General features: G+C 41.8%; 1 protein-coding gene across 1 annotated transcript; it reads right to left on the reverse strand.

Annotated features, from left to right (window-relative positions):
• Nucleotides 1–1240: 1240 nt before the first annotated feature.
• On the reverse strand, nucleotides 1241–26479 carry LOC127556921 (neurotrophin receptor-interacting factor homolog). Its single transcript, XM_051990440.1, has 3 exons — nucleotides 26353–26479; nucleotides 4251–4334; nucleotides 1241–2296 (listed from the first exon to the last, which is right to left on the reverse strand). Exons 1-3 carry the CDS (start codon nucleotides 26356–26358, stop codon nucleotides 1931–1933), a joined length of 456 nt encoding a protein of 151 aa, XP_051846400.1. The 5' UTR covers nucleotides 26359–26479; the 3' UTR covers nucleotides 1241–1930.
• Between the last annotated feature and the right edge of the window lie 294 nt (nucleotides 26480–26773).

Here is a 26773-nt window from a genome sequence, read left to right on the forward strand (position 1 = left end):
CTTGGAAGCCTTCTGGAGTCTTGGCTTCAGTGTAGAAGCGAAGGAGGAGAGGCCCAAGAGGCCCGAGAGGCCTGAGAGGCCCACCACCGCGGTGGTGTGAGATGGAGTGAATGTCTCTCCTTGGCTCCAACAGCTTGAGCTCTTGCCTCCAGTCCTCTTGTCTTCTCAGAGTCTGACTCTGACCCAGCTTATATGCTCTGTTTGATAGCTTATGTGCTCTATCATAGGTGTGAATCTTGTAGAACTATATTAAGTCCTAAGTACATGTACTAAACTAGAGAACTATTAATCACCAAGCTAAACTAGATAACCATTGTCTTAACAATTCCACTGACTTAGCATCTTGTAAGAATCCTTCTTTTAGGTACAGAGTTCTGGCCCATAACAGGAAGGAAAGAAGAAAAGAAATATCTAAACAGGCAAGAAAGGAAGAGAGGGGAGAAAAGAGAAGGGAGGGAGCGAGGGAAGGAAGCAGGAAGGGAGTCTTCTAACTGATGGATTCCAGCTTGTGGCCAGCTTTCCTCAGAGGATGTTGCTTTTCCTATATATCTGTACTTAACTGTAGCCTGTATGTGGAGAGTTGGCAGAGGATGAAAGTGGAAAGCAGAGAACAAAAGAAAAACTCCAGGAAAGGAAAAAGCCATGGACGGTTCTGAATACAATATCTTTCATTTGTGGTTTATGGCAATTTATTATTACATATTTTGAATCCTTCCTTATGTTCTGCAGAAAATAAAACTTAAAAAAAAATTTCCTTTTTTTCTATTTTATTTTTAGTTTTAAATACATATCAAAAAGTAAAAATAAATGCTTTTTGGCTTAAAAAAGACCTAAGAAAAGTCATATTAGACAACCTGAGACCTCTTTCTTTGGTTGTAGATAGCTGGATATCCCAAAATTTCCAAGAAAGACTTCCACTAGTATCATTAAATCTTCATTAGAAGGGAACTGAAATGCCATGGAGTCCAAAGGCCTCATTTTACAGAAGAACAGACTGAGGTTCAGTGAGGTGCTCAGGATCTCACTACCACAAGAGTCTGGAAAGGGATTCCAAGCTAGTTTTCCCACACCCAAACCCTTCACAGCACTGATAAGTGCCTCCTGGGATGGCAGCCTGCACCCCAGCTTCCAACTCACTCACCAAGACAGGCGTTCCTCAGGCCTCCTCTCTCCACATGGGAGAAGAAATCTTCTCTGGGGACTGGAAGTCCTGGGCAAAGGGAAAATAGTGGGTGTGAGCCTGGAGAGACAGTTCTCATTAGAATAGGGGGGATGCTAGGCCCACTGGGTGGTTCCAAGTGCAATTAAAGATGATGATTATTTCCCGGAGAACAGGGCAGAGGGGAAAGGAGGCCATGCAAGCAATCAGGAATCAGAACATCCTGGTTTTGCTGCCTCCTTCACAGTGGGATGGCCACATCCCGGAGCCTCCATTTTCTGGATATTAAAAGCAGCTGGAAGCACAGAGAAGGGAGAACCGGGCCTGCAGTCAGGAAGCCCCAAATGCAAATTTGGGTTTAGACATATCCTGGCTACGTGACTCTGGCAAGTAATTTCACCTGTTTGCTTCAGCCTCCAAACCTGTGAAATGGGGATAAAGATGGAGCCCAAAACAATGTGGTTCTTTTTTTTTTTGGCGGGGAGGGGAGAAACATCAACTGCTATAATGCACATGAATGAAGCTCTGAGCACATGGCCTGAATCCCAGAAAATGTATAGAAAGAATACCTCCTTTCCCTTTCTCTCCTGGTATCTATACAGGCCTTTGGGGGATGTATGAAGGAAGAACAAAGACCCACTTCCTGTGCTGGGGATTTATGGGTTACACCAGGGGCAGTGAGGTAAAAATGTATCCATTTTACTCAAAATAACATTGTAACAACAAAATGGTTCCCCCCAAGAGGAAAGGGTTCCTTTTCCTATCCCATATTCAGTAAAAGGGGGCACAATTAGTTTTTATAAGGTTTACAGGCAAAATTGCTGGGTTCCTACAATGCAAAGACCATTCACAGAAGAACCAGGCAGCAGGAGGACCGTCTCTTGAGGATAGGAGGCAAACCTTAGGCCTTTCTAGGAAGTGGTAAAAGTCTGAAACTCTGCCCCCTAGGGAGGGGATGGTGACATTCCTGTTGATGGCAGTTCCAGAGTTCCAAGGGAAGAGCTCCTTACCCAAGGAGAGCAAGTTCTCGGCATTCTCCAGCATGACCAATTTGTGCAGCTCTTTCTGATCTGGGTCCAACAGATCCCACTCTTCTGGGGTGAAGTCCACAGCCACATCCTTGAAACTCACCAGCTCCTAAAACACCAATCCCCAGAGGACATAAGAATTGAAACACACTTCATAACTGACCTAATGCAATGCTCCTCAATTTACAGAAGGAAGCTGAAGCATGGAGGAGGGATCTGCCCAAAGGTGACAGCCCTTACGGGATTCAGAACCAGCACTGAAACTAAAGTCCCCCAAAGACCCAGTAAAGAGAAACACACTTTACATTTTCATTTGGAATAAAATTGAGAAATTTCCTAAAAAATAGGAAATGGTACTGCCTGTGGAATTACAAAAGTTATGGCTTCTAAGAGAGAGAGAGATGAGGATTTTTGGAGGTGAAATCAGACAGTGCTATGTTAAGAAAATGGCATCAAGTGTTTGTGTGAAGCTAGTAAGTGTTGCGTATTGTAAGGCTAAAACATTTCCATGACCAGTAAGGGGAAAAAAAGATCCTGTAAGTTTTCCAAAAGCCAGAAAGTAAGACTTCTCCAGATGAAAACATTATCCTTCCCCCAATAGTATTTTATTTTTCCAAATGCAAGTACAGATAGTTTTCAACATTCATTTTTATAAGATTTTGCGTTCCAATTTCAGAATCACACACTTCATAATGAATTTGGCTCAATGGTCTTCAATTTACAAAAGCAAACAGAAGCAGAGAGATGAGATTTACCCAAAGATCACATCCTGTATGAGAAGACTTGGAAGCACAGTCATGCAAAGACCTTCCACCTACACTGTACAGAGTTGGTGTGGACACAGCTGCCGACATGTTGTCTTTCATGTGAGAATGGAAACTTCTTGAGGGCAGGGACTGATTTTTCCTTCTTTGCATCTCCTCTACATTCCCACAGAGCCTCTTCCCTTTCTAAATGCCTGTTACTTTGACCTAAACAATGGTAAAAGGAGAAAAAGGCTTGGGATGAGCCGAATATGATGGAGTTATTCTAGAAAAACCTAATTGCAGCTTTGGGGGAATGAAGGGTCTCAGGAGATAAAGAAAATAAAATAGAACAAAAGAAAACATACCAGGAAGCCAAGAAACGCTGGACAGCTCCTGAACAATGTGTAGCATTCATCAAGTAGATTTTGTTTTATAATGAACCTGCTGTTATGTTCTGCTGGTTGCTTGAATTTTTTTCTTCTCTTATTTTATATTTAGGGTTAAGTAAATTATAATAGGGGCCAATAGATGGCGCAGTGACTAGAACATTGGCCCTTAGTCTAAATTCAGGCTCAGACACTTAATTCTTCTGAGTTGTGTGACCTGGGCAAATTCACTTCACAGCAATTGCCTGGGGGGGGGGGGGGGGGGAAGAATATATTATCATATTCATGTAATAACAGTGAAAAATGGCAAAGAGAAGGGATCCAGAGAGACTTGGGGAGATATGTGGGACCTGAGGTAGCTGGAGCTGAGAAGCAGCACGAGAACAATTTCTGCTATGCTACCACCCAGGGAAAGGACAAGAGCTGGGGACGCTTCCAGGGTCCTGCTGCTCCAGATAACAGGGTTAAGGGTTTCCAGGAAAGTCGATGGGTATAAGAAGGAGCTTGGCCACAGGACACAGAGAGTGTTTCGATTTTGTGTGTGTGTGTGTGTGTGTGTGTGTGTGTGTGTGTAGTGGGGAGATGGTCCTGGACCAAAACAAAGACATGATACCTACAAGATAAACACTAATGAGTGAAGAGGTCATGCTTATCAGTGACCTATATTGAAGGAAAATTTAAACAAACATGTTGGGGCAGCAACTGGGGGAAAGGAGTTAGTGCTCAAGATGCCAAAGGGACAATGAATCAGTTTAAAACATAGCAGAGAAGAGGGCAATGTTGTTATTACTGCATTCACTTTCCTGCCCATTTTTGTAAAGTAAGGATCCAATGATAAGAGAGATGGCCAGCCTCACAGACCATCCTCCACATTTGTGGAAATGGCCTCTTGGGCTGACGTTGCCCACATCTTTGGGCAGAATATACTCACCTGGAGTGGGGGTCTGCAGCTCTCAGGGGCCATTTCCTCTGGCTCCAGGCTCCTCACTTGGGCCAGGCCTTGGTCCTCTTCAGGCTATTGGGGGAGGGCAGGGAGGTGATTATAACTGAATAAATGTCATTCCCTTCTTTTCCTGCACACAGAACTAGCCTACAAGAAATTATATAGAGTAAAGTTCCAGGAGAATTACCAAGCCTGAAATTAGGGGAAAAAAAACCACAACAAAATAAAAAGCTCTCACAACAGAACATTACTGTAATCAAAGGGAAGGTCAAAAGACAAACTGGAAAGAACACAAGATCAAATGTCACCAATGTGAAATCTCAAAGAGAATATGACTTGGTCACAAATCCAAAAAGTCCTTCTAGAGGAGCTCCAAAAGATTTTAAAAATCAAATAAGAGAAGTAGAATAAAAATTAGGAAAATAAATGGGAGTGGAACTAGAAAATCATGGGAATATAAAAGTCACCAGTTTGCTTTAAGGAAGCACAAACTTCTACCAAAGAAAACAAAACCTTTAAAAGAATTGGCCAAATGAAAAAGAAGGTACATTGAAGCTAATATAAATAAAATATACATGGAAAGAATCCAGTGATCACCTACTGAAAGAGATCCCAAAATGAAAACTCCTAGGAAAATTATAGCCAAATTGCAGAACTCCTAGGTCAAGAAAAAATTTGGAAGCAACCAGAAGCAATCAAACATTGTTCAGGCACAGTCAAGAAGGATATTCATGATATTCAAGAAGGCAAAGAAACATGGATTATAGCCCCAAAATAACCAAAAAACAAACAAACAAACAAAAAAAACAAATCAAAACAAAAAGTAAACATCTTTCACAAAGGAAAACATTCAATGAAAAAGGGAATTTTCAAACATTCTTGATGAAAAGGCCTGAGCAGAACCGAGACTAAAAATTTTCAAATAAAAGACTCAAGAGTAGCATAAAAAAGTAGAGATGGAACCCCCAAGGAAGAGCAGAGGCAGCCTAAGGTTGGGAGACAATCAAGTCTGGAATTCAGCTCCCAGGACCTGTAGTGAGATAGGGGGCAGGGAGCCGGGAAGCCTGAGTAAAAAAAAAGAATAAATTTAAGTGTCCAGAAGTGATTTAGGTGGATAGCTGAACCAGGAAAAATTGAAATCTAATTGAAGATGAGGGAGGTTCATAAGATTCTTAGGTAGATTTTAGGCTTAGAATCCTGAAAGGGAATGCGGAAACAGTGAGCCACATGCCTAGGAAGGAGCCCAAGTTGTGAGGGTCTAGAGAAGTTGGCCCAGGAAACAGCTTCAGTTCCTGCAACCAAGGAAGGTTCCTGGGGGCAGAAAGGCAGAGCCAGTGGAAAGAATGTCTGAAGGCACACAATCAATGCAGTAAATAGGAGCAGGAAGTAGAGCTAGGACACTCGGGTCCACCTGGGGGGGGTGAGAGGGGCTGTGAAAGTGGGACTCCTGTCTTTGGGCAAATATGATCCAATAGTAAGCTTGAGGAAGAGGGTGATAGTGAATATTTGGGAAGTGTTTGGGACCCTGAAAAAGAGATAGGGGCCAAGAATTCATTAAATAACCAGACCTGGAAGGAAATTGTTCTGACAGATGGGGAGGGCATTGGCCATCAGAGCAGATAAGAAGTGTGAATGCTTATGCAAGGGCAGCCAACAGAAGGCAGGACTTGTGAAGAGCCCTGGCTAAGACCTACCTGGGTCCTACCCCAGTAGAGATTTGTTACATTAAGTAGAAAATGGCAGATCCAAGAGAATACCCAGAAATCTCAGTTCCAAGCCTTCCTGCTTCCTATTACTCTATTCCAGGAAAGTCAAAGCAGCCCAGCCCTTGAAACCTGGAGGGTGGGGCCTCACTCCCAAAATTATCCTGGGTGATGACTGAATGCTGCCTGCATTCCCTCCCCCAGCCCTACCCATCATCACATGGCCAATGGCTACTGGAATGGCTCTTCTGCCGCCCTAGACTCCTCCCAGGCTTCCAAAATCCACCTTAGGACTGTTATTTCATCTGGTCACTTACCCACCAGGCTGCCCAGCTTATCTCCCATGAGCTCCTCCTCCCTCAGGCTTCCATCACCTGATGTTTTGTTGGAGGAAGGATTCAGGACTTTTATCTTGCCACTGGACTTGGCAGAGCACTGCCTCCCTTATGTCCCATTCAAACACAAATCAAGACACCTCCCTTTTTGTTCTCTTCTAAAATAAAACATTACCAAAAGAAATTTCTTAGGTTCAGAAAAATGAAAACTCTTTCTAGAAGCCTTTACACAGTGAAGCCGTTACAATTTTTATGTTATTCGATTTCATATTGATTCTGGATATAACATTACAAGAAATTATGAAAGAAAATTGCCCTTAATTTCTTGAACAAGAGGATAGAAATTGAAAGAAAAAAAATCTAATGTTCACCAACTGAAAGAGATCAAGATCAAAGGAGAAAAGCTTACCAGAATATCCTAGCAAAGTTTCGAAATTCCCAAGTTAAGGAGAAAATATTGCAATCCAACAAAAAATAAGACAGACTTCAATACTCAGAAATAGTCAGGATTTCATAAAACACTGTAATTTCTACTCTAAAAGACCATAGGTTTGGTTACATTTGATTTCAAAGAACAAAAGACCTGGAGTTACATCTTGAATAATTTACCCAGAAATCTGGAATATGGAATGAGGGGGAAAAAATAGACATTTTATAAACTGAAAAACTCATGTATTTATAAGAAAAAGACTAGGACTCAATGGAAAATTTAATATAAAAGATCCAGAAAAAAGGAAAACATTAAAGACTAATTCCAAGGCATTAAGGCAAACTATTTACTCATATATATAAAAATATTATCAGTATAACTGTAGGTAGTTACAAAGGTTGGGACTGAATTATTTGTGATGGAGCAGGAAAGGGTAAAAGGAAACAATTATAAACAATGGCCAAGAAGAAGAACTAATATAGAGAAAGCAAATGGGGGGGGCTGGTAACATTGTAACTTTCATCTCTGAATTATAGAGGAAACAATGTATCCAATGGAAAGTATGTAGAAGTCTTCTAAACATATAGAGGTGAGAAAACTGGGGGATACGGTGGGCGAGGGACTTTAAACTGGATTAGTATTAGGAGTGGGAGAGTGAGAGAGAAGATAGTCACAGGGATAAGGTAAAAGGGGGTTTGAGAAAGAAAATGGTGAGTAAAAACAAGATGGAAGGGCATTCAGCTATTTGGATGGGTTGTTTAAAGTGGCTCTTTGAAAATGAAAATATTTAAAAATTAAAAAAAAAAAAAAGAATTTGCAGTGATCCCCATCAATCAGGAAATCCCTGACCAAGTTGGTGGTGTTTGGTTGTGAGAAGTGAGCTCAGTGGCCTTAGCAAGACAAAAAAAAAGACTAAAAATGAAGAGTGAAATGAACAGGATCAAGAGAACACTGTGGGCAACAGGGAGGGGCAAACCTGGAAGTGAAAATGATCTGAACAGGAAAATTATTCCCCTCTCTCATCCAATAACAGAGACCCAGGATGCAGAGAAGCCTTTGGGATCCCACAGGGATGAGTGTGACACAGCTTTCCAGAGTCAGAGCTCTGCCTCCCATTGGTACTCTGCCATCCCGTCTTCCTGACTCACCACAGACTGACAGCTTGATCCAGGAAGAAGGGAGGCTAATGAATGTTGTGGATGGAAGGATGGCTCTAGAAGGAGGCACCAGGGGAAGCATAAGTTACAGCCCCCTAGTATAGGGAGAGGGTGAGGGGAGGTCTGAGTGCTCTAAAAGGAGGGGGGAGGGGACAGGGAAGCTGGAGGTCTGGGAAAGGAGATTCCAGGTAAGGTTTGGGAAAAAGATGTTCTAACTTAGCTCCTGAAGTGTCCCGGAAGATCAGAGACACTGCAGTGACAGAAGGCTCCTGGGGGACAGAGCCTGGGAAAGCAGCATGACTGTGCCCTGAGGTACCTAAAAGCTGGGGAGGTTGCCAGGGACCTTCTGGTAGAGCTTAGACTTGGTGATCCTAAAAGCAACCTGGATGCAGCAAGCCAGGGTGAGGGTCTGATCGGGCAGCAGCCGAAGAGCCTGGGGGATAGGGAGGAGAGAGGAGGAGAGCCTGGTAGGAGTTTTTAATGTCCACATCCAGAGTGAGTCGCAGGGCAGGCAGAACTCTTGAATCTATCAGGGGACTAAGTCGGAAGGTAGAACCACCACATTTAATCAGGATCCAGGAACAAGGCGGGATTTCTGTTTCCTTTTGTGCAATGTTTAAAATTAGGAAAATGTGAATCAATTTTAAATCCGGGGACTGTAACCTCTGACGTTTGTGAAGCACTTGGGGTTTGAAAAACAGTGACGGCTGGGAGTGGGGTAGGGGGCTAAGGAGGGAGGGCTTGTGGTGCTGAAGGTCAGATAATCCGTCCATTAGCAAAGACAAAGGCAAATAGCAAAAACTTAGAGGTGGGCAGGGAGGCGTGGGGGTAGATATGCCGGAAGGTGCAAGGACCTACCTTGTACCTGCACCTACAGAGCTGGCTTGCAGAGGCAGAGAGATCTCAGCTCCCAAAGTTCCAGTTTCCAGTCAGCTCACTGGAGATTGCTCCTGGGCCCAAGAGTTACCAACTTAGCCAGCCTCTGAGACTTCCCAAAAAGAGCTGTCTCCTTCAATCACACCCAGGACCAGGATCTCGGACCTAGAGCTGCTTCCCCGCCCCAAACCACGCCCTCCATCACGTGAAATGTCTTGACCACTGGAGAGGCCCTACGTCTGACCTGGACTCCTCCCACGCTTCCAAACTCCACCCCAAGGGCTCATATTCCACCTGGATCACCACCCACCAGGCTGTTCAACTCTTGAGATCTCCTTTTCCCCCCAGGCTGCCTACTTTTCTCACTCCTTCCTAGCTTTGGTACTCACTCCTTCCGCTCTGGAGCTGAAAAAATAGATAAAACCTGGGCAACAGCCAAACAGAAAGTAGTGGGTCCCATTTTTGAGGTGCTGACTGCAATTCGACTTTGGGAACATTGGGAATTCTATTTACCTTCAAGTGTTAATCCAGATTGGATTGGATTTTCTCCTAATCTAAATTAGAATGAGGGCTAACTTAAAAGAAAAACTTGTTCTCCCTTTACAATAATGGGGATGTTTGAGCCTCTACTGGGAGATCACTAAAAATTTGACATTTAAGGTGTTATGATTAGGAGCTGTAGGAATAAACATTCGGCATAATTGGATCAGAATGACTCTATTCTACTATGAATGCAGTAAGTCAAGAGGGTCAAATGGTCAGAGGGATCAAGTGATTTTTCTATGGAAGATAATCCAGAAATGCATTGCTATTTTACTGGTCATTTTTCTTCATGTTTTAAATCAAAAACCTTATTTATATTATTGTTATGATTCTAACTTTTCTTACATTGGGATTTGGGGAAACTATAGTATAAAAATGCTAATCTAAAAATGAATATGAGAGTGTGATATGATTGCATATTTAGAAAATTAAGTAATATTTTGATCTGGTAGAGGCAAGAGCTGAAATAGGAAAAAACAGAACCTTTAGGAAGTTCTACATTGATAGAGTCAAAGCCAGGAACAAGAAAACAACAGCTTAATGCTCAGCTTGAAGCAGTTTCCAAATACAGCACCCAGGTTGCTGAAAAGGTAGATCTCAGAAAATTCCTTGCCTCACTGTCTTCATCACCCTCCCTGCCCCGCAAAGGGCTCTGGGATCAGTGTTATAAGGGTTAAAAAGCCTCTAGGAGCAAGGAATGCAGTTCAAGGCATTTGGGAGAACCTGAGGGATGAAAGGTACTGAGGTGCAGGGGAGTCCTATGTGGAGGTAGGGCATAGCCTTAAGAGATGATATCTGACCCCAGGTACCATGTCTCCCTCCTTAATGCTCTCAAAGCCTAGCACAATTCCCTTCCTCTTCTCGGGCCAATCACATTACGCCAGGTTGCTAGAGGACCTCCCCTTCTGCCGATCTCAGGGAGGTATAAATATGTGCTACCTAAGAATAAGCTTCTCTTTTGCTTCACCCCTACCTCCTGCTCATCTGTGTCTGTAGGATCCAGGTTAGTGCCCGAAGTTGGGTAAGTGTGGCCTAGGCCGCTGTGGATGGATGGGCACTAAGAGTAGCTCTACAATAATGAACTGAACCAGTTACACCCAGCGAAAGAACTCTGGGAGATGACCAAGAATCATTACATTGAATTCCCAATCCCTATATTTTTTGCCTGCCAGCATTTTTTATTTCCTTCACAGGCTAATTGTACAAAATTTCAGAGTCCTATTCCTTTTGTACAGCAAATAATGGTTTGGTCATGTACACTTATTTTGTATTTAATTTATACTTTAATATATTTAACATGTATTGGTCATCCTGCCATCTAGGGGAGGGGGTGGGGAGAAGGGGAAAAATTGGAACGAAAGGTTTGGCAATTGTCAATGCTATAAAATTACCCATACATATAACTTGTAAATAAAAAGCTATTAAAAAAAAAAGAGTAGCTCTAAGGGGAGCTACAAAATTAGGGTAGCATTAAGAGATGCTACAAGAGTGACCAACACATCCTGATTAAGCAACAAATCTGGTCTGAAAGCTTCAAACAAATCTATTTTCTATGACACACAAGGCAAAGTTCAAACATGGCAATCCCATTTTTCTAAAGCCTCTAAATTTGTTTCAAGGAAAAAGTCCACAAGGGTATCAGGAAGACTGAAAGGTTCCTGTTAGGGTCAGACTGGCTCAGAGTGCTCTCCCAAGATTCTGAGTTTGGGCTTTCCACCAACATCCCAGAAATGAGGCAGGTCCAAAGTAGGGACTTTCCAGTCATCAAAAGGTTCTTCCAGGGGGAGGAGTAAATGCTAAATCCTAAATTGGGTATTCAGCAAGGGATACATTCAACACAAGCAGCAATTGTGGTGTTCTGATTCCAGAGATGAGCTTTGGCTCCCCTTTAATTCCCCGTCAGGGAGCCAAATGATAAAGTTTGAATCCCCTCAATTCCTGGTGATCATGAGGTCAGTGGCAATAAGAAAGCTGTTTAAAATCCCCTTTTAATCGGCCACAGGTTTTAAAAGGAAAGAATTCACTTATTTCCAAAATATTAATTGCAAAATTAAAGTTTATTGTTGGATAAAAACCAGTTTGCTAAGAGACTGACTTTTATTGTGGCAGAGCCCTACTGGGAAATGGAATTTGGCATGGAGAATGTTTTCTCAGTGGGCAGAAGGATCCTAGCAAAGTGCCTGGGCCTTCTGGGAAGAATGAGTCCAAATACTGCCCTTTTAAAGAATCTTGGGGCTTCAAAACTCAGGTTTCCTGGCTTAGATGCTTATCAATTTTCAGTTCAGATCTCCTATTGGAATTAACAACACTTCAAAGGGAGTGTCTTTTGACCAGGATTTCTAATTGAATCAAAAGTTCTGGCATCCTGGGAGGATAACTTATCTAGGGAGGATATGCCTTCCCCAGGAATAGTTGAGATTCTGAAAAGGATCACAGATTAAAAGGAAATAGTTTCTTAAAGGCAACACAACTTCAGTAAAGGGAACAGTTTCCTTTCTGCTTCACCAGGAACAGAGTGAGCTTTCAGATCTAGCATCCAGCTCAGGCAAATGCCTGTGACATAAAACTAGAGGATTGTTACACACACACAAAAAAAATTACTCTGAAGTTCTAGACCAATGCCATTTTCTAAATGGCTTAAAGACTGAATCTATCAGTATTCAATATTCTTCTGAAACTCCACATGGGGGAAATCCAAAGAAGTACAATCACAAGTCATAATTTTGAGAACTATGATGGGGAACAGGAGACAGAATGAGACCATCTACAGAGCATTGAAAGACTGAAAGACCCTAGCAAGAGGTTTTTTTTTTTTGGGGGGGAGGGAGGGAGTGAGAGGATATCTTGGGAAATTTCAAAACTCATTACCCCAAGAAAGAGCAATAAGGATATTCTGGGCATTTCCTCCAGATATAGAGAGAGCCAAGTCCTTGGTCAGAAAGGAACCTGGAAGAATAAGTAGACAATAAGTAATAGCACCACAAATGTTATGTTGGGAATATGGTAAACTTGGAAGAGATTAACTCCAAACACATTAACTTTGTTTATATGTGGACATGTCAAAATTATTCAAGCTATCATCATTTCTGAGAAGTATGAAAGAAAGGTGAGGGCTGAGTTGTGTAAAAGAGGAGTGCTTCTTAAAAAAAAAAAAACAAAAAACAAAGCTGGCTAGAAAAAGAGTAAAACGGAGCAATCACCTCATAAATTTGGGTGTGAAAGAAGGAACTGAAACAGAGCCCACAGATGGGATATGTTGGAAACATTGGAACCTTGCTCTCCTCAGAGTTGAAGAGGAAACAGCCTGGAAATCTAAAAGTCTGTTTTGAGGTCTCAGAGAGGTGGAAAACTGGGGAAAGGATAGCAGCAGGACTTGTAGAAAGGGTGGGGGAGAAGATAAGGAGGAGAGATAAGGTAACAGAAATAGGATAAAAAGAAAAGCTGAGGACAATAAGGTGGAGGGAACTTCACAAAGTGTAATTATTTTAAAAAAATAGATAAATCATTGTTTAATTTGATTTAAAATATATAGAGAAGAAAACCAAATCACTAGAATCAAAAATGAAAAGGGTGCATATATCACTATGATGAAATCAAAGCAATCATAAGGCGTTATTTTGCCTAATTCGATGCCAGTAAATTTAATAATTTAAATGAAATGGAAGAATATTTATAAAATTGCAAATTGTAAATTACCTAGATTAGCAGAAGAATAAATACAATGTCTAACTAGAGGTATAATAGGAAAAAAAGAAGAAACTGAACAAGACATAAAAGAGTTCCTAAGACATAGAATAGTTTATCTCTCAGACTTGTGGAGGAGAAAGAAATTTGTGACCAAAGATGAACTAGAGACCATTACTGATCACAGAATAGAAAATTTCGATTACATCAAATTAAAAAGCCTTTGTACAAATAAAACTAATGCAAGCAAGATTAGAAGGGAAGCAACAAACTGGGAAAACATTTTCACAGTTAAAGGTTCTGATAAAGGCCTCATTTCCAAAATATATAGAGAACTGACTCAAATTTATAAGAAATCAAGCCATTCTCCAATTGATAAATGGTCAAAGGATATGAACAGACAATTTTCAGAGGATGAGATTGAAACTATTACCACTCATATGAAAGAGTGTTCCAAATCATTATTGATCAGAGAAATGCAAATTAAGACAACTCTGAGATACCACTACACACCTGTCAGATTGGCTAAGATGACAGGAAAAAATAATGATGAATGTTGGAGGGGATGCGGGAAAACTGGGACACTAATGCATTGTTGGTGGAGTTGTGAACGAATCCAACCATTCTGGAGAGCAATCTGGAATTATGCCCAAAAAATTATCAAATTGTGCATACCCTTTGATCCAGCAGTGTTTCTATTGGGCTTATATCCCAAAGAAATACTAAAGAAGGGAAAGGGACCTGTATGTGCCAAAATGTTTGTAGCAGCCCTGTTTGTAGTGGCTAGAAACTGGAAAATGAATGGATGCCCATCAATTGGAGAATGGCTGGGTAAATTGTGGTATATGAATGTTATGGAATATTATTGTTCTGTAAGAAATGACCAGCAGGATGAATACAGAGAGGACTGGCGAGACTTACATGAACTGATGCTAAGTGAAATGAGCAGAACCAGGAGATCATTATACACTTCGACAACGATGTTGTATGAGGACATATTTTGATGGAAGTGGATTTCTTTGACAAAGAGACCTGAGTTTCAATTGATAAATGACGGACAAAAGCAGCTACACCCAAAGAAAGAACACTGGGAAACGAATGTAAACTATCTGCATTTTTGTTTTTCTTCCCGGGTTATTTATACCTTCTGAATCCAATTCTCCCTAAGCAACAAGAGAACTGTTCGGTTCTGCAAACATATATTGTATCTAGGATATACTGCAACATATCCAACATATAAAGGACTGCTTGCCATCTAGGGGAGGGGGTGGAGGGAGGGAGGGGGAAAAAAAATCGGAACAGAAACGAGTGTCAATATAAAGTAATTATTAAATAAAAAATTAAAAAAAAAAAGAGTTCCTAAGAAAAAAGCACCAGGACTAGATGGATTTACAAGTGAATTCTATGAAGGATTTAAAGATCAACTAAGTACAATGTTAAATGTATTATTCTGGAATAATCAGCAAAGAAGGCATTCCACCAAATTCCTTTATGAAACAAATATGATACTTATACTTACACCAGGAAGAATAAAACAGAAAGAAAATCATAGGCAAATGTCATTAATGCATATGGATATATAAATCCTAAATGAAACACTAGCTTAAAAGATTTATTATGTAATGCCGGAGAAACTGAGGCAGGAGAGAGATTAGAGAGTTTTTAATATTTTATTAATGGGAGAGTAAGATTGACTGGACAGGACTCTCGTCTCAGATTATCCAGTCAGACAGAGATAAGTATACTGGGACCAAGGAATCCATATTGGTCCCAGGGCTGGAGGACCCAAAGAATCCAGCATCTAACATACAGCTGCCAGATGCCATTCTCCAGCAATGAATGGAGGAACCCCAACTTCTTAAATACCTTTTTGGAGACAAAGAAGAGAAAGGGAGGGAAAGTTTTTATCAGGGAGGGGAAGCCATAAAACTCTAAAAAATCCAGAGACAAAGAAGTAAAGATATCATGGGTTAATCTTGGAATATTCTAAAGGAATATTGTAAATCCATAAAAGAGTCAGGAGAGCTACTCTTTTATCTTGCTAATTTATAACCCGAGAGCGAATAATCCTTAGTTTTACTGGGTCAGAGACAGAACAGTTAAGGAAACTGAGACAGGAAACTGAGTCAGGACAGTTAAAGAGAACTGTGGCATAACAATTAGACCTTACAAGTATATACATTTTGACCAAGTAGGATTAATACCAGGAAGGCAGGGGAGTTTTAGCATAAGGCAATCTGTTAGCATGATTTCTCATGTCAATATTAAAAGTTTAAAAAATCATCATTGTAGTAACAAATGCAGAAGATTTGGATAACAATACCACATTGTTTTTCGTTAAAACCAAATCATACAAAAAACAAAAAAACTTGAAAGTATTGGTCTAAGTGGATTTTTCTTAAATTGATTTAAAAATTTTTATCTAAAACTATCAGCAAGCATTATTTGTAATTTGGATTAGTCAGTAAGATTAGGCTTGAAACAAGGATGCCCACTGTCACCAATGTTATTCAATTTTGTACTGGAAATCATAGCAATAACAATAAGAGAAGAAAAAGAAATAGAAGGAATCAAAATAATAAATGAGTTAATAAAAACAATCTCTATTTGCAGCCCGCATGATCATATACTTGGAAAATTACAAAGACTCAACTCAAAAGTTAATTGAAACAATTTACACTTTAAGCAAAAGAGCAGGACATAAAGTAAATCCACATAAATCATCAGCACTCCTACATATCACAAGCAAAACCCTGCAAAAGATATCTCATTTAAAACAATTCTAGACAGTCTAAAATACCTATAAGTATACTCGTCAAAACAAACATAGGGAGTATATAAACAAAATCATAAAAAGACTTTTTATACAAATAAAATCAGATTTAAATAACTGGAGAAATAGTCATTGTTCATGGGTTGCCCAGGAAAATATTTTTAAGATGACAATTTTACCAAAACTAATTCGTATATTACTTAGATATGCCTATATATAGTAGGTAATTGATACTATTTTTTTTTTTTACTAAATTATTAAAAAAATAACAAAATTCACTTGGAAGAACATGAAGTCAACAATATGAAAAGAACTATTTTTTTAAAATGGTAGAAGGGAGTTTTAGCAGTACTAGATCTTGAACAATATTAAAAGGCCATAATTATTAAAACTATATGGTCAAGATCAATGGAATAAAAGAGACATGCAACTTATTGCAACAAATAAATGAGATTAACCTTACATTTGACTTCTGATGAAACAGTCAAAGCAATTTATAATTAAATGAAAACAAAAGTTGTTGTAATGCTGGAGAAACTGATGCAAGATAGAGATTCAAAAGTTTTAAAATATTTTATTAGAGGGAGAGTATGGACTGGGGGCAAAACAGGATCCATGTTGACCCCAGTAGACTGGATCAGATTCTTGTCTTAAAGTATCCAGCAAAGAGTGAGGGACTTTAGAGAATCTTATAGAAGATATGTAAGATAAGCCATCTGGAGTTTATGACTTTGGAATGCTGGTAGTCAGGGCTCCCAGCCCTAATTATCTCAGTTCTAATGGGAACTGATCCAATCACTTTGGGGAGCAAAATGGAATTAGGGCTAAAGAGTTATTAAACTGCCTCTATTCTTTGACCCACAAAACATTGCTACTAGGTCTATTTTCAAAGATGAAGAGGGAAAAAGGAAAAGAATCTGCACGTACTAAAATGTTTGCAGCAGTTCTCTTTCTGGGGGCAAAGAACTTGAAATTGTAGGGCTGTCCATCAACTGGGCAATGAACAAGGGGGTGGTCACATGTGGTGATAGGACGTCATTGGGACAGAATACTACCCTGCTATAAGAAACGATGAGCTCAAATATCTTAGAGAAACATGGGAAGAATGCAAAGCAAAATTATCCCAACCTGCTCTGTGGCTTCCAGGGGCCATTCCTACTGGCTCCAGGTTCCCTGCATGGGCCAGGCCTACATATTCTGCACACTGAGCTGGGGAGGATTCCAGTTGGGGGAGACTTCTTTACCTTCTCTTCAGGGACAGTCATATTTATATGTATTAAGTCTGTCTTTGGAAATTGAGTCAGGTCCATTTTTATTGTAGAATTGACAAAGATCCTCTCCTACTAATTTCCACTCCTCTAGATCTGATTCTTTTCCCATAGAGAAACAAGGACATATGTACTTTACAGTTTCTTTCTGCCCGACTGCAGTCTCTAGCTTGTCAGTCTCTCGAACTGACTGACTTCTGGCTTTCAACCTTTTTCAACTGACTCCTCCTGACTGAGCTCAGGTCTTTTTATACTCTTTTAGAGGTGTAAACTCAAAGGTTGACTCCTCCTCCGAGAATGGGATTATGGGAGGTATGAATTCAAAAAATTACAAAATTAACTTTGTGAATCTCCCGTACTTGTGAACTCCAATGTGAGTTCTACTGTGTAAACTCTCTTAAAGGTGTGAGTTCTAATGTGTAAACTCTTAAAGATGTAAGCATTGTTTCTATCAACTCTAATGACATAACACTTTGTAAAGATTCTAACACCTTCCAATACTAAAATTTAGGTCGTAGGTTCAATCTACCTTAATTAATGATTTTATGAGGAACCACATAATTCCTCACAATAATGAGCTTTATTTAGAGGTAAGTAATCTATTAAGCCAGAAGGGTTAAAGGTTTCTAAAATAAGTAAGGACACTTGATTTACCTCAGGCTTTCTCAATCAACAAATAGCCATAGCTAGTTTGGAGGCTTCTGGACTATTTCCAGGCCATTAAATAATTAGTCAGGTTCTTCCCTAAGCAGGAGAGTGAACGTCAAAGGGTTATCTCTTAGAGGTTTTCTACTGGAAGAACAAGTCTTTTGCTTTTCTTCCCAGAGGCTTCATGATTGATAATTCTTTAGGAGGGTCTACACAAAATACAGAATTCCATTAATAACAGTAGTCCAATGGGCAGACCTTGACAGACGTTTCAAGTTGTCCTGCCAAACTAATGAGCAGCCCATAGGCTGGCCTGATGAACAGATGTCAAAACATCTACATGGGCCAATGAAGATGGTCATGAGCCAGCAATCAGGGTCACTCACTGGCCAAATGTTCATAGCCATCACCCCATGCTTGAAAAAAGGGGTGGTCAAGGACAGAGACTAGACTTCAAATTCAATCTCAGGCACTACCTAGCTCTGCACCCCTGGAATGTGCTTCTTTACGTCAGTTTTCCTGTAGAGTGATGGTAATAATGTACCCATTTCCCAGGTTGTTGTGAGGATCAAATGAGAGAATGCGTATAAAGCTCTTGACACAAAGCAGGCACTTGGAATAACAGCTCACACGCCTGCTTGCACCTCACTCATCTGGATGGGAGTTCCTCAGGCTTCCTCTCTCCAAATGGGAGATGAAATCTCTGAGAACTGGAAGTATTAGGCAGTGGGAGATAGAAAGCATGACCCCGGGCTGGGGTATGAGACCCATTGGGTGGTTCCAAGGACAATTCAAAGATGGTTTTCAGGGTGCTTATTGCCAGGGGAAGAAGGCAGAGGGGAAAGGAGGCCATGTAAGCAAACTGGAAGCTGCCTACTTCCCAGCAGGATGGCCACATCCCACTGCTTTTATTTTCTGGACATTAGAAGCAGCTGAAAGCACAGAGATGGGAACACCAAGCCTGCAGTCAGGAAGCCCCGAGTTCAAATTTGGACTTAGACACATCCTGGCTATGTGACTCTGGGCAAGTTATTTCCTCTGTTTGCTTTAGCCTCCAGACCTGTAAAATGGGGATGAAGATGGTGCCCAAAACAAAGGGTTTTGGTGGGGATCAATGGGCATGAAGGAAGCTCTGAGCACAAAACCTGGATCCCAGCAAATGTAGGGAAAAAATTGCTCCCTTCTCTTTCTCTCCCTATATCTGTACAAGCCTTTGAGGGATGTATGAAGGAAGAACGAGGTCCCACTTGCTGTGTTGGGGTTTTATGAGTTACACCAGGGCAATGAAGTATAAATTTATTTTTTTTTTAACCAAAAAGAACATTGCAAAGACAATGTTTCCCCTGAAGTTTCCCATGTTCAATGAAAAGGTTCAGGATCAGTTTTCAGAAAGTTTGCAGACAAAACTGCTGGGTTCCCATCCTACAATGCAAAGACTACTCACAGAAGAACCAGGCAGCAGGAGGACCCTGTCTCTTGGGGACAGGAGGCAGCCCTTGGGCCTTTCTGAGAACTGGTAAAAGCCTGAAATTCTGCACTCTAGGGAGGGGATGGTGACACTCCTGGTGATGGTAATTCCAGAGTTCCAAGGTAAGAGCTCCTTACCCAGGGAGAGCAAGTTCTTGGTATTCTCCAGCATGACCTCCTTGTGCAGCTCTTTCTCATCCAGATCCAACAGACCCCACTCCTCCAGGCTGAAGTCCACAGTCACAATGTCACAAACTCCTAAAACACTTAACACCCAGAGGACATAAGAGTTGAAGCACACTTTATAATTGACCTAATCCAATGCTCCTCAATTTACAGAAGGGACCTGAAGCACAGAGGAGAGATCTGCCCAATGGGGACAGTCCTGAATTTAGAGCCAACACTGAAACCAATGTCACCCAAACAAGAATGGAATATAGAGAAACACATTTTATATTTCTAGGTGGAATAAAACTGAGAAATATCTTATGAAATGGTACTGCCTCTGGAATTAAAAAAGTTATGGGTTCTATTAGAAACAGATGAGTATTTTTGGAGATGAAATTAGTGCTATCTGTGAAGCTAGTAAGTTTTCTGTATTGTACGGCTAGAACATTTCCATGATCTCTGAGTAGAAAAAAGATCTTGTAAATTTTACAAAAGCCAGAAATTAAATCTTATCCAGATGAAAACACTATCCTTCCTCCCCCAAGAGTATTTTTATTTTTCCAAATGCAAGTACAGATCATTTTCAACATTCATTTTTGTAAGATTTTGCATTCCAAATTTGAGAATCACACGCTTCTTAATGGATCTGGTCATCAATTTACAAAAAGCAAACTGAAGCAGAGAGAAGGGATTTACTCAAAGATTACATCCTCTATGAGAACACTTGGAAGCAGAGTCATACAAAGGCTTCCCATCTATATTGTACACTGCTAGTGTGGACACAGCTGCTGACATGTCTTCTATATTGGAATGGAAGCTTCTTGAGGGCAAGGCCTGATTTTTCTTTCTTTGTATCTCCTATATATATATACAGAAAGCCTATTCCCTTTCTAAATGCCTGTTGCTTTGACCTAAGAAATGGTAAAGGGAGAGAAAGGCTTGGGATGAGCATAGTTTAAGTAAATGATTCTAGAAGTATCTAATTGCAGCTTTAGAGGCATGGAGGGGACTCAAGAAATGAAGAAAATAAAATAGAACAACAGAAAACCTATCAGGAAGCAAAGAAATGCTGGACAGCTCCTGAACCATGTGTAGCATTTATTATACAGGTTTGCTTTATATTGAATCTGCTTTTATGTTCTGCTGGTTACCTGAATTTTTTTTTCTTCTCTTATTTTGTATTTAAAGTTAAAATAAACAATAATACTAACCACAAAAAAATGGTAAAAAGAAGGGATTCAGAGAGATTTGGGAATATCTGCGTGGCCTGAGGCAGCCGGAGCTGAGCAGCCGCAGGAGACTAATTTCTGCTCTGCTACCAGCCAGGTAAAAGACAAGAGCTGAGGAAGCTTCCAATATTCTGCTCCAAATAACACTCAGGGTCAAGAGTTTCTGGGACCTTCAGTTGCTACAAGTGAGAGCTTGGCCTCAGGACATAGGGAGTGTTTAGATAGTGTGAGTGTGTGTGAGTGTGTGTGTGTGTAGGAGGAGATGGTGCTGGACTAAAGCAAAGACATGATACCTACAAGATAGACACATAAGTGAAGTGGTCATTCTTGTCAGTCACTTGTAATGAGGGAGAATTTAAACAAACATTTGGGGGCAGCAATTGGGAAAAGGGGACAGTACTGAAGATGCCAAAGGGACAATGAATCTTCAAAACATAGGATAGAGGAGGCAATGTTGTTATTACTGTATTCACTTTCCTGCTTATTTTTGTAAAGTAAGGATCCAACATAAGAGAAATGGCCAGCCTCACAAACTATCTTCCCAATCTGTGGAAATGGCCTCTTGGGCTGATGTTGCCCACATCTATGGGCAGAATACATTCACCTTAGGTAGGGGTTTGTGCCTCTCAGGAGTAATTCCCTCTGGCTCCAGGTTCCCTGCTTGGGCTGGGACTTAGTTTTCTACAGGGTGATGGGGGTGGGGGTGGGGGTTTTACAATGAAACAGATGTCTTTCCATTTTTTTCCTGGACATGGGGCAGCCTACAGGAATTTAGAGAGTGTGAGCTTCTAGGGGAATTACTAAGCCCTTGGCCCTGTCCTTAGGGCAGAGACCCCAGACAACAGGTGGAGGGAGGCTGAAAGGAGTGAAAAATGGAAATAGTGGAGTCAACATGAGAGAAAAAAGGCAGGATATTGCCTGAACTCTCTCCAGTTTCCTATGAAATAACTTTCAATTAAGATTCCGGAGTGATAGAACCTACAAAACAATGGGGAGAAACAATTTGCCAAGTTAAGATAATTTAGAAGGACTGTGAAAAAGAGCTGTTTCACTTGGGTAAAAGGGGAACACACAGATCAACAACTGAGACCCAGTGGTCCCTGGCACAGCAGGTAAACAGCCAGTTCCAGGGCCCTTGGCCCAACTGCCAAGGAGACAGCCCTTGTGGCTCTGCAGTGATGCTGCTAGTCAGTGGCCAAGCTCCTGGCCCAAGAGCAAAAAGTTTGGATTAGTGCCATCTGCTCAGGAGCAGAGTTACACTATAGCCTGAGAAATGAGAAAAAGCCACAACAAATCAAAAAAAACCTACAATAGAAATTGAAATTAGAAGGGAAAGTCAAAAGACAAAGTCGGGAGAAGAGGTCAAAATTCCTCTAATACAAAATTTCAAAGAGAAATAAGAATTGGTGGCAGCTCCAAACATTCCTCCTTAAACAGTTAAAAAAGGATTTTAAAAAATCAAACAAGAATAGTAGAATAAAAATTAGAGAAAGAAGGTGGACCTAGAGAATCATGAAAAAAAAAAAAAAAAGAGTCACCAGTTTGGTTTAAGGAAAGCACAAAAATCCACTACAGAAAACAACTCCTTTAAAAGAATTGGCCAAATGAAAAAGAAGGTACACTAAAGAAAATAATTCGTTAAAAATTTGGAAGCCAATATAAATAAAATATACATGGAAAAAATCCACTGATCATCTACTGAAAGAGATCCCAAAATGAAAACTCCAAGGAATATTATAGCCAAATTGCAGAACTCCCAGGTCAAGGAAAAAATTTGGAAACAGAACCAATTCAAATATTGTTCAGACACAGTCAGGATTGCAATATGATATTCCAGAAGATAAAGAAACATGGATTATAGCCAAAAGTTAACTACTCAATAAAACATCTTTCTGGGGAAAACACTCAACGAAAAAGGAAATTTTAAAGCATTCTTGATGAAAAGGCCATAGCAGAACAGAGAATTCAAATTTTCAAAGACTCAAGAATAGCATAAAAAAGTAAAGGGGAAAAAAATATAACTAAGTTAGCAAGACTAAACTGTTTATGTCCCTACATGAGATAATACTTGTAACTAGTTAAGAACTGAATTTCTACTGGCTTGTTCTTTGGCCTTTGTTCTCTAAGAGGACTCGGGATTTTAGGAAGGGGAAGCCAAGATTGGGAAGTTAGTTAATTGAATTAGGAAAGGGGAGGAGAGTGGTGAGATGCAAAGCCACCAGCCTCACCTCTTTCTCCAGAGCCACTTGGCTCCAGTGGCCAGATATAGATCAGGAAGACTGGAGATGGCCCTGGAAGCCGTGGATTCCTTGACCTTAAACTAAGCTCTGTCTGAAGGAGGCAACACCCATTGGGTGATTAAAATTGGGGAAATGAAGCCAAGCATGACCTCTTTTAACCAATTAAAAACAACAAGTCTGGGAGGGAAAAGTGCCCAGGGCTATTGGCCACAGGGGCAAGCAGGAGTTCACATAGAAGGGACAAGGAAAAAGTTGATTTTGATGGGATGGTATAAAATTGAAGATGGGCTCACCTTCTCTTACTCCTAATCCTCTGATTCCCTTCTTCTCCCCCACCCTCCTACAGACCCAAGAGGTAGAAGAGGTTTGGGACCCCAGCTGGGATGAGAATATGTAGAACTTCAATGTCCCCTGAGTTAGAAATCTCCCTGCCAGTGATACTTGATCCTCCCAGCATCCCTTCTCCCCAACAGACATATTATCTAGACAACAATCTGAGTGAAGGATCCAGTAGGATATTAAGGGCTCTGAGATGGCTCCCCCAGGAAAAGAGCAGAGGAAGCCTAAGGCTGAGAAACAATCAAGTCTGGTATTCAGCTCCCAGGATCTGTGGTGAGGTAGGGGGCAGGGAGCTGGGAAGCCTGGGTAAAAAAGAAATAATTTAAGTATCCAGAAGTGATTTAGGTGGATAGCTAAAGCAGGAAAAACTGGATGGCTGTGTCCTGAAATCTAACTGGAGGATGGGGGAAGGCTCCGAAGACACTTGGGTAGATTTTAGGCCTAGAATCCTTAAAGGAATGTGGAGACAGTGAGCCACATGCCTGGGAAGAAGCCTAAGATCTGTGGGTCCAGAGAAATGGCCCCAGGAAATAGCTTCAGTTCCTACAACCAAGGAGGGTTCCTGGAAGCAGAAAGGCAGAGCCTGTGGAACCTCATTAGAAATCAGGTCTGAAAGCAGAATAATCAATTCACTAAACAGGAGGTGGAAGCAAACAAAGGACACTGGGGTGCAGGAGCTAAGGCTAAAAATGGGACTCCTGGGTTACTATGGGAAAGCCTGCCTTTGGGCAAATATGGCCCAATGGTAAGCTTGAGGAAGAGGGCAACACTGGATATTTGTGAAGTGTTTGGGAATCTGAAAAAGAGATAGGGGCCAATTATTTGTCAAGAGGGAGGGAAACTGTTAATGAAAAAAGGACCCGGACACTCCTTGAAGGAGAAAATCTCCTTCAACCCTGCCTCAGTGAGAGAGCACCCCAGGGAACAGATAAAGTGGTTTATCTAGGTAGGGTTGGTTCAGTCCTAAGCTACAGAATTCCAACCACATTCAAGTGAAGATCTATTCAATTCTAGGTAAAGCTGAAACCACCTTGTAGATAAAAGACAATGTGGAACTCCACCCACTAGCCCAGCCCACATGGAGCAGGTCTCCCGTGTAGCCAAAGCTCCTATTATAAAAACTGCCATTCTAAACTCATTTCTTTGCAGAGAGGGAGATCCTAGCATCATGCCATGCCAAGGAAATCTCTGCCCACTGGAATGATAGTCTCTTCTAGTGCTCTCCTTTCTTTATCCTCACCTATTTCCCCAACCAGACTTCCGCCCATTTATCAGGAGCTCTCTACTAGAAACTTTACTTCCCTGTCACTTTGCCTCTAAGGAATTCAGCTTTTCTATTGCATAGTAAAGACTGACTTCCCAATGCCAATAATAAACCTCTTTTATTAGTCTAGCCCGTCTGGGTCTGCAAATTCTTTTACAGAGAATCTCTGCTCCACCACAAGGGGGTTCCCCAAAACTCCCTACCCTTGCAGGGGAGACTACTCCATTTGGTTCCCTGAACCCGGAACCTGCTACTAGATCTCATCATTTAACTCCCTGACCGCCAGGAACCCTAATCTCATTTTGGTTCCCTAAATCTAGACCTCATCATTGGGTTCCCAGACAGAAGAAACCCCAAAACCTAAACCTCATTAGTTAAGTTGGTTCCCTTTAAGAAACTATTTCCTTTTGATCTGCAGGATGAATACAGAGAGGCTTGGAGAGACCTACATGGACTGATGCTAAGTGAGATGAGCAGAACCAGGAGATCATTATACACTTCGACAACCATATTGTATGAGGATGTATTCTGATGGAAGTGGATTTCTCTGACAAAGAGACTTAACTGAGTTTCAATGGATAAATGATGGACAGAAACAGCTACACCCAAAGAAGGAACACTGGGAAATGAATGTGAACTATTTGCATTTTTGATTTTCTTCCCGAGTTATTTTTACCTTCTGAATCCAATTCTCCCTGTGCAGCGGGAGAACTGTTCGGTTCTGCAAATATGTATTGTATCTAGGATATACTGCGACATATTTAACATATATAGGACTGCTTGCCATCTTGCGGGGGGGAGGAGGGAGGGAGGGGAAAAAACGAAACATAAGTGATTGCAAGGGATAATGTTGTGTAAAAATTATCCTGGCATGGATTCTGTCAATACAAAGTTATTATTAAATAAAATAAAATTAAAAAAAAAAGAAACTATTTCCTTTTGATCTGTGATCCCTTTGGAGTCTCAGCCCCTTCTGGGGAAGTCATATTCCCCCAGATAAATTATCTTTCTGGGATGCTGGAGCCTTTGATTCAATTAGAAATCCTGGTCAAAAGGTATCCTTTTGAAATGTTAATTCCAATAGGAGATCCAGGCTGAAAACTGATAAGCATCTAAACCTGGAATCCTAGGCTGCCGAAGTCTCAAGACTCCTTGGGGGTGGGGTGGGGTGGGGGGCTTTTTCAATAGCCGAGTCTGGTAGAGCAGCACGTTCCTGGTGGTGCTGAAGGTCAGATGATTCCCCCTTCCCCCTTCTCCCCCATAAGCAAAGACAAAAGTAGCCAGGAAAAGACAGGAGGAAGCCCTCCGGAATGATCAGAAGCCAAGAAGCCAGACATTGGAGGACACACAATCCTGTCTGGGATGAATCCTCCGCAGGGAAACTGAGGAGCCCGAAAGAAGAGGGGACAAGGCGGGTCCTGGGGCAGGGAGGCCGAACTCCGGGACTCTGAGGGGGTGTAAAAAGGCATCTTGTTCCGCGCCCCTTAGAACCCCGTCAAAGCTAGCGGCTGCCCCAGACAAATCTCCCCACAGACTAAAGGCGCAGGAACCAAAAGTAACCGCGCGCTGGGCGGAAGCCATGGCGCCGCTGCAGCGCCCGGAGCTCGGCCCCGAGCTCGGCCAGCCCTGGCCAGCCCCGAGACCTCGGGACCCCGACAGGGCTCGTCGCTTGGGGACCATCTGGGGAAGTATATGAGCTCGCCCCAACATGGCGGGGAGGCGCTCCCCAAAACCCTCTAAAAAGGAGACCCGACCCCAGTCGTGGCCAAGCGCCCAGCTCTAACCTGGCGGGGGCGGCAGGGATGCTCTAGGGCCCTGGCCCTCCTCCGCTGGTCCCCCTCCGCGAGCCACGCCCTCTGTCTCAGTACCCCTCCCCACTTTCCCCTGCGGTCTGGCTGCCGCCCCATTTCCCCTCCTCCAAGCGGGGTCTTTCCCAGAAAGAACCCAAAGAACCAGGCGCGCCTACCCCCATTCCTTCCTTTCATAAACTGGTCATCCAGTCACTTGGCACAGGAAGCTCCGTGGGAGAATGCGCGGCCGGTGAGGAGCCATGTAGGCTCCCTGGGAATGCAGGGGGAGCTGTAGATGGCGCCATCGCCTCCTGACTTCCTATGTCACGTTCCCGGGCTGGAGTTCTCCAGCCCTCCCCCCCACCCTGAGCCCCGCCCCCAATTCCCCCCTCCTTGCCGTACCCCCTCCGCCCGCCGCTCCTTCCCTTGCCCTCTTCTTGGGGCGCCCGTTTGGAAATATTGGTCAAAGGCTGGTTAAACAATCTGCCCCAGATATATGAAGGAAGCTGCAGAAGCCAAATTTCTCCCCCTCAGCTTCTAGAAACAGTTGTTGGAGTCTTTAATGATAGGGATCAAACTGCAGTCAAGGAAAGAGGC

Source organism: Antechinus flavipes, chromosome 3 (genome assembly GCF_016432865.1).
Source record: "Antechinus flavipes isolate AdamAnt ecotype Samford, QLD, Australia chromosome 3, AdamAnt_v2, whole genome shotgun sequence".
NCBI classification, from domain to species: domain Eukaryota; kingdom Metazoa; phylum Chordata; class Mammalia; order Dasyuromorphia; family Dasyuridae; genus Antechinus; species Antechinus flavipes.

Bases quoted from the DNA above. Each gene is read 5' to 3' on its own strand.
- LOC127556921 (XM_051990440.1), bottom strand. The intron at 2,297-4,250 runs GTGAGTATATTC...TTGGTGTTTTAG, and splicing joins GCTGCAGACCCCCACTCCAG to GAGCTGGTGAGTTTCAAGGA.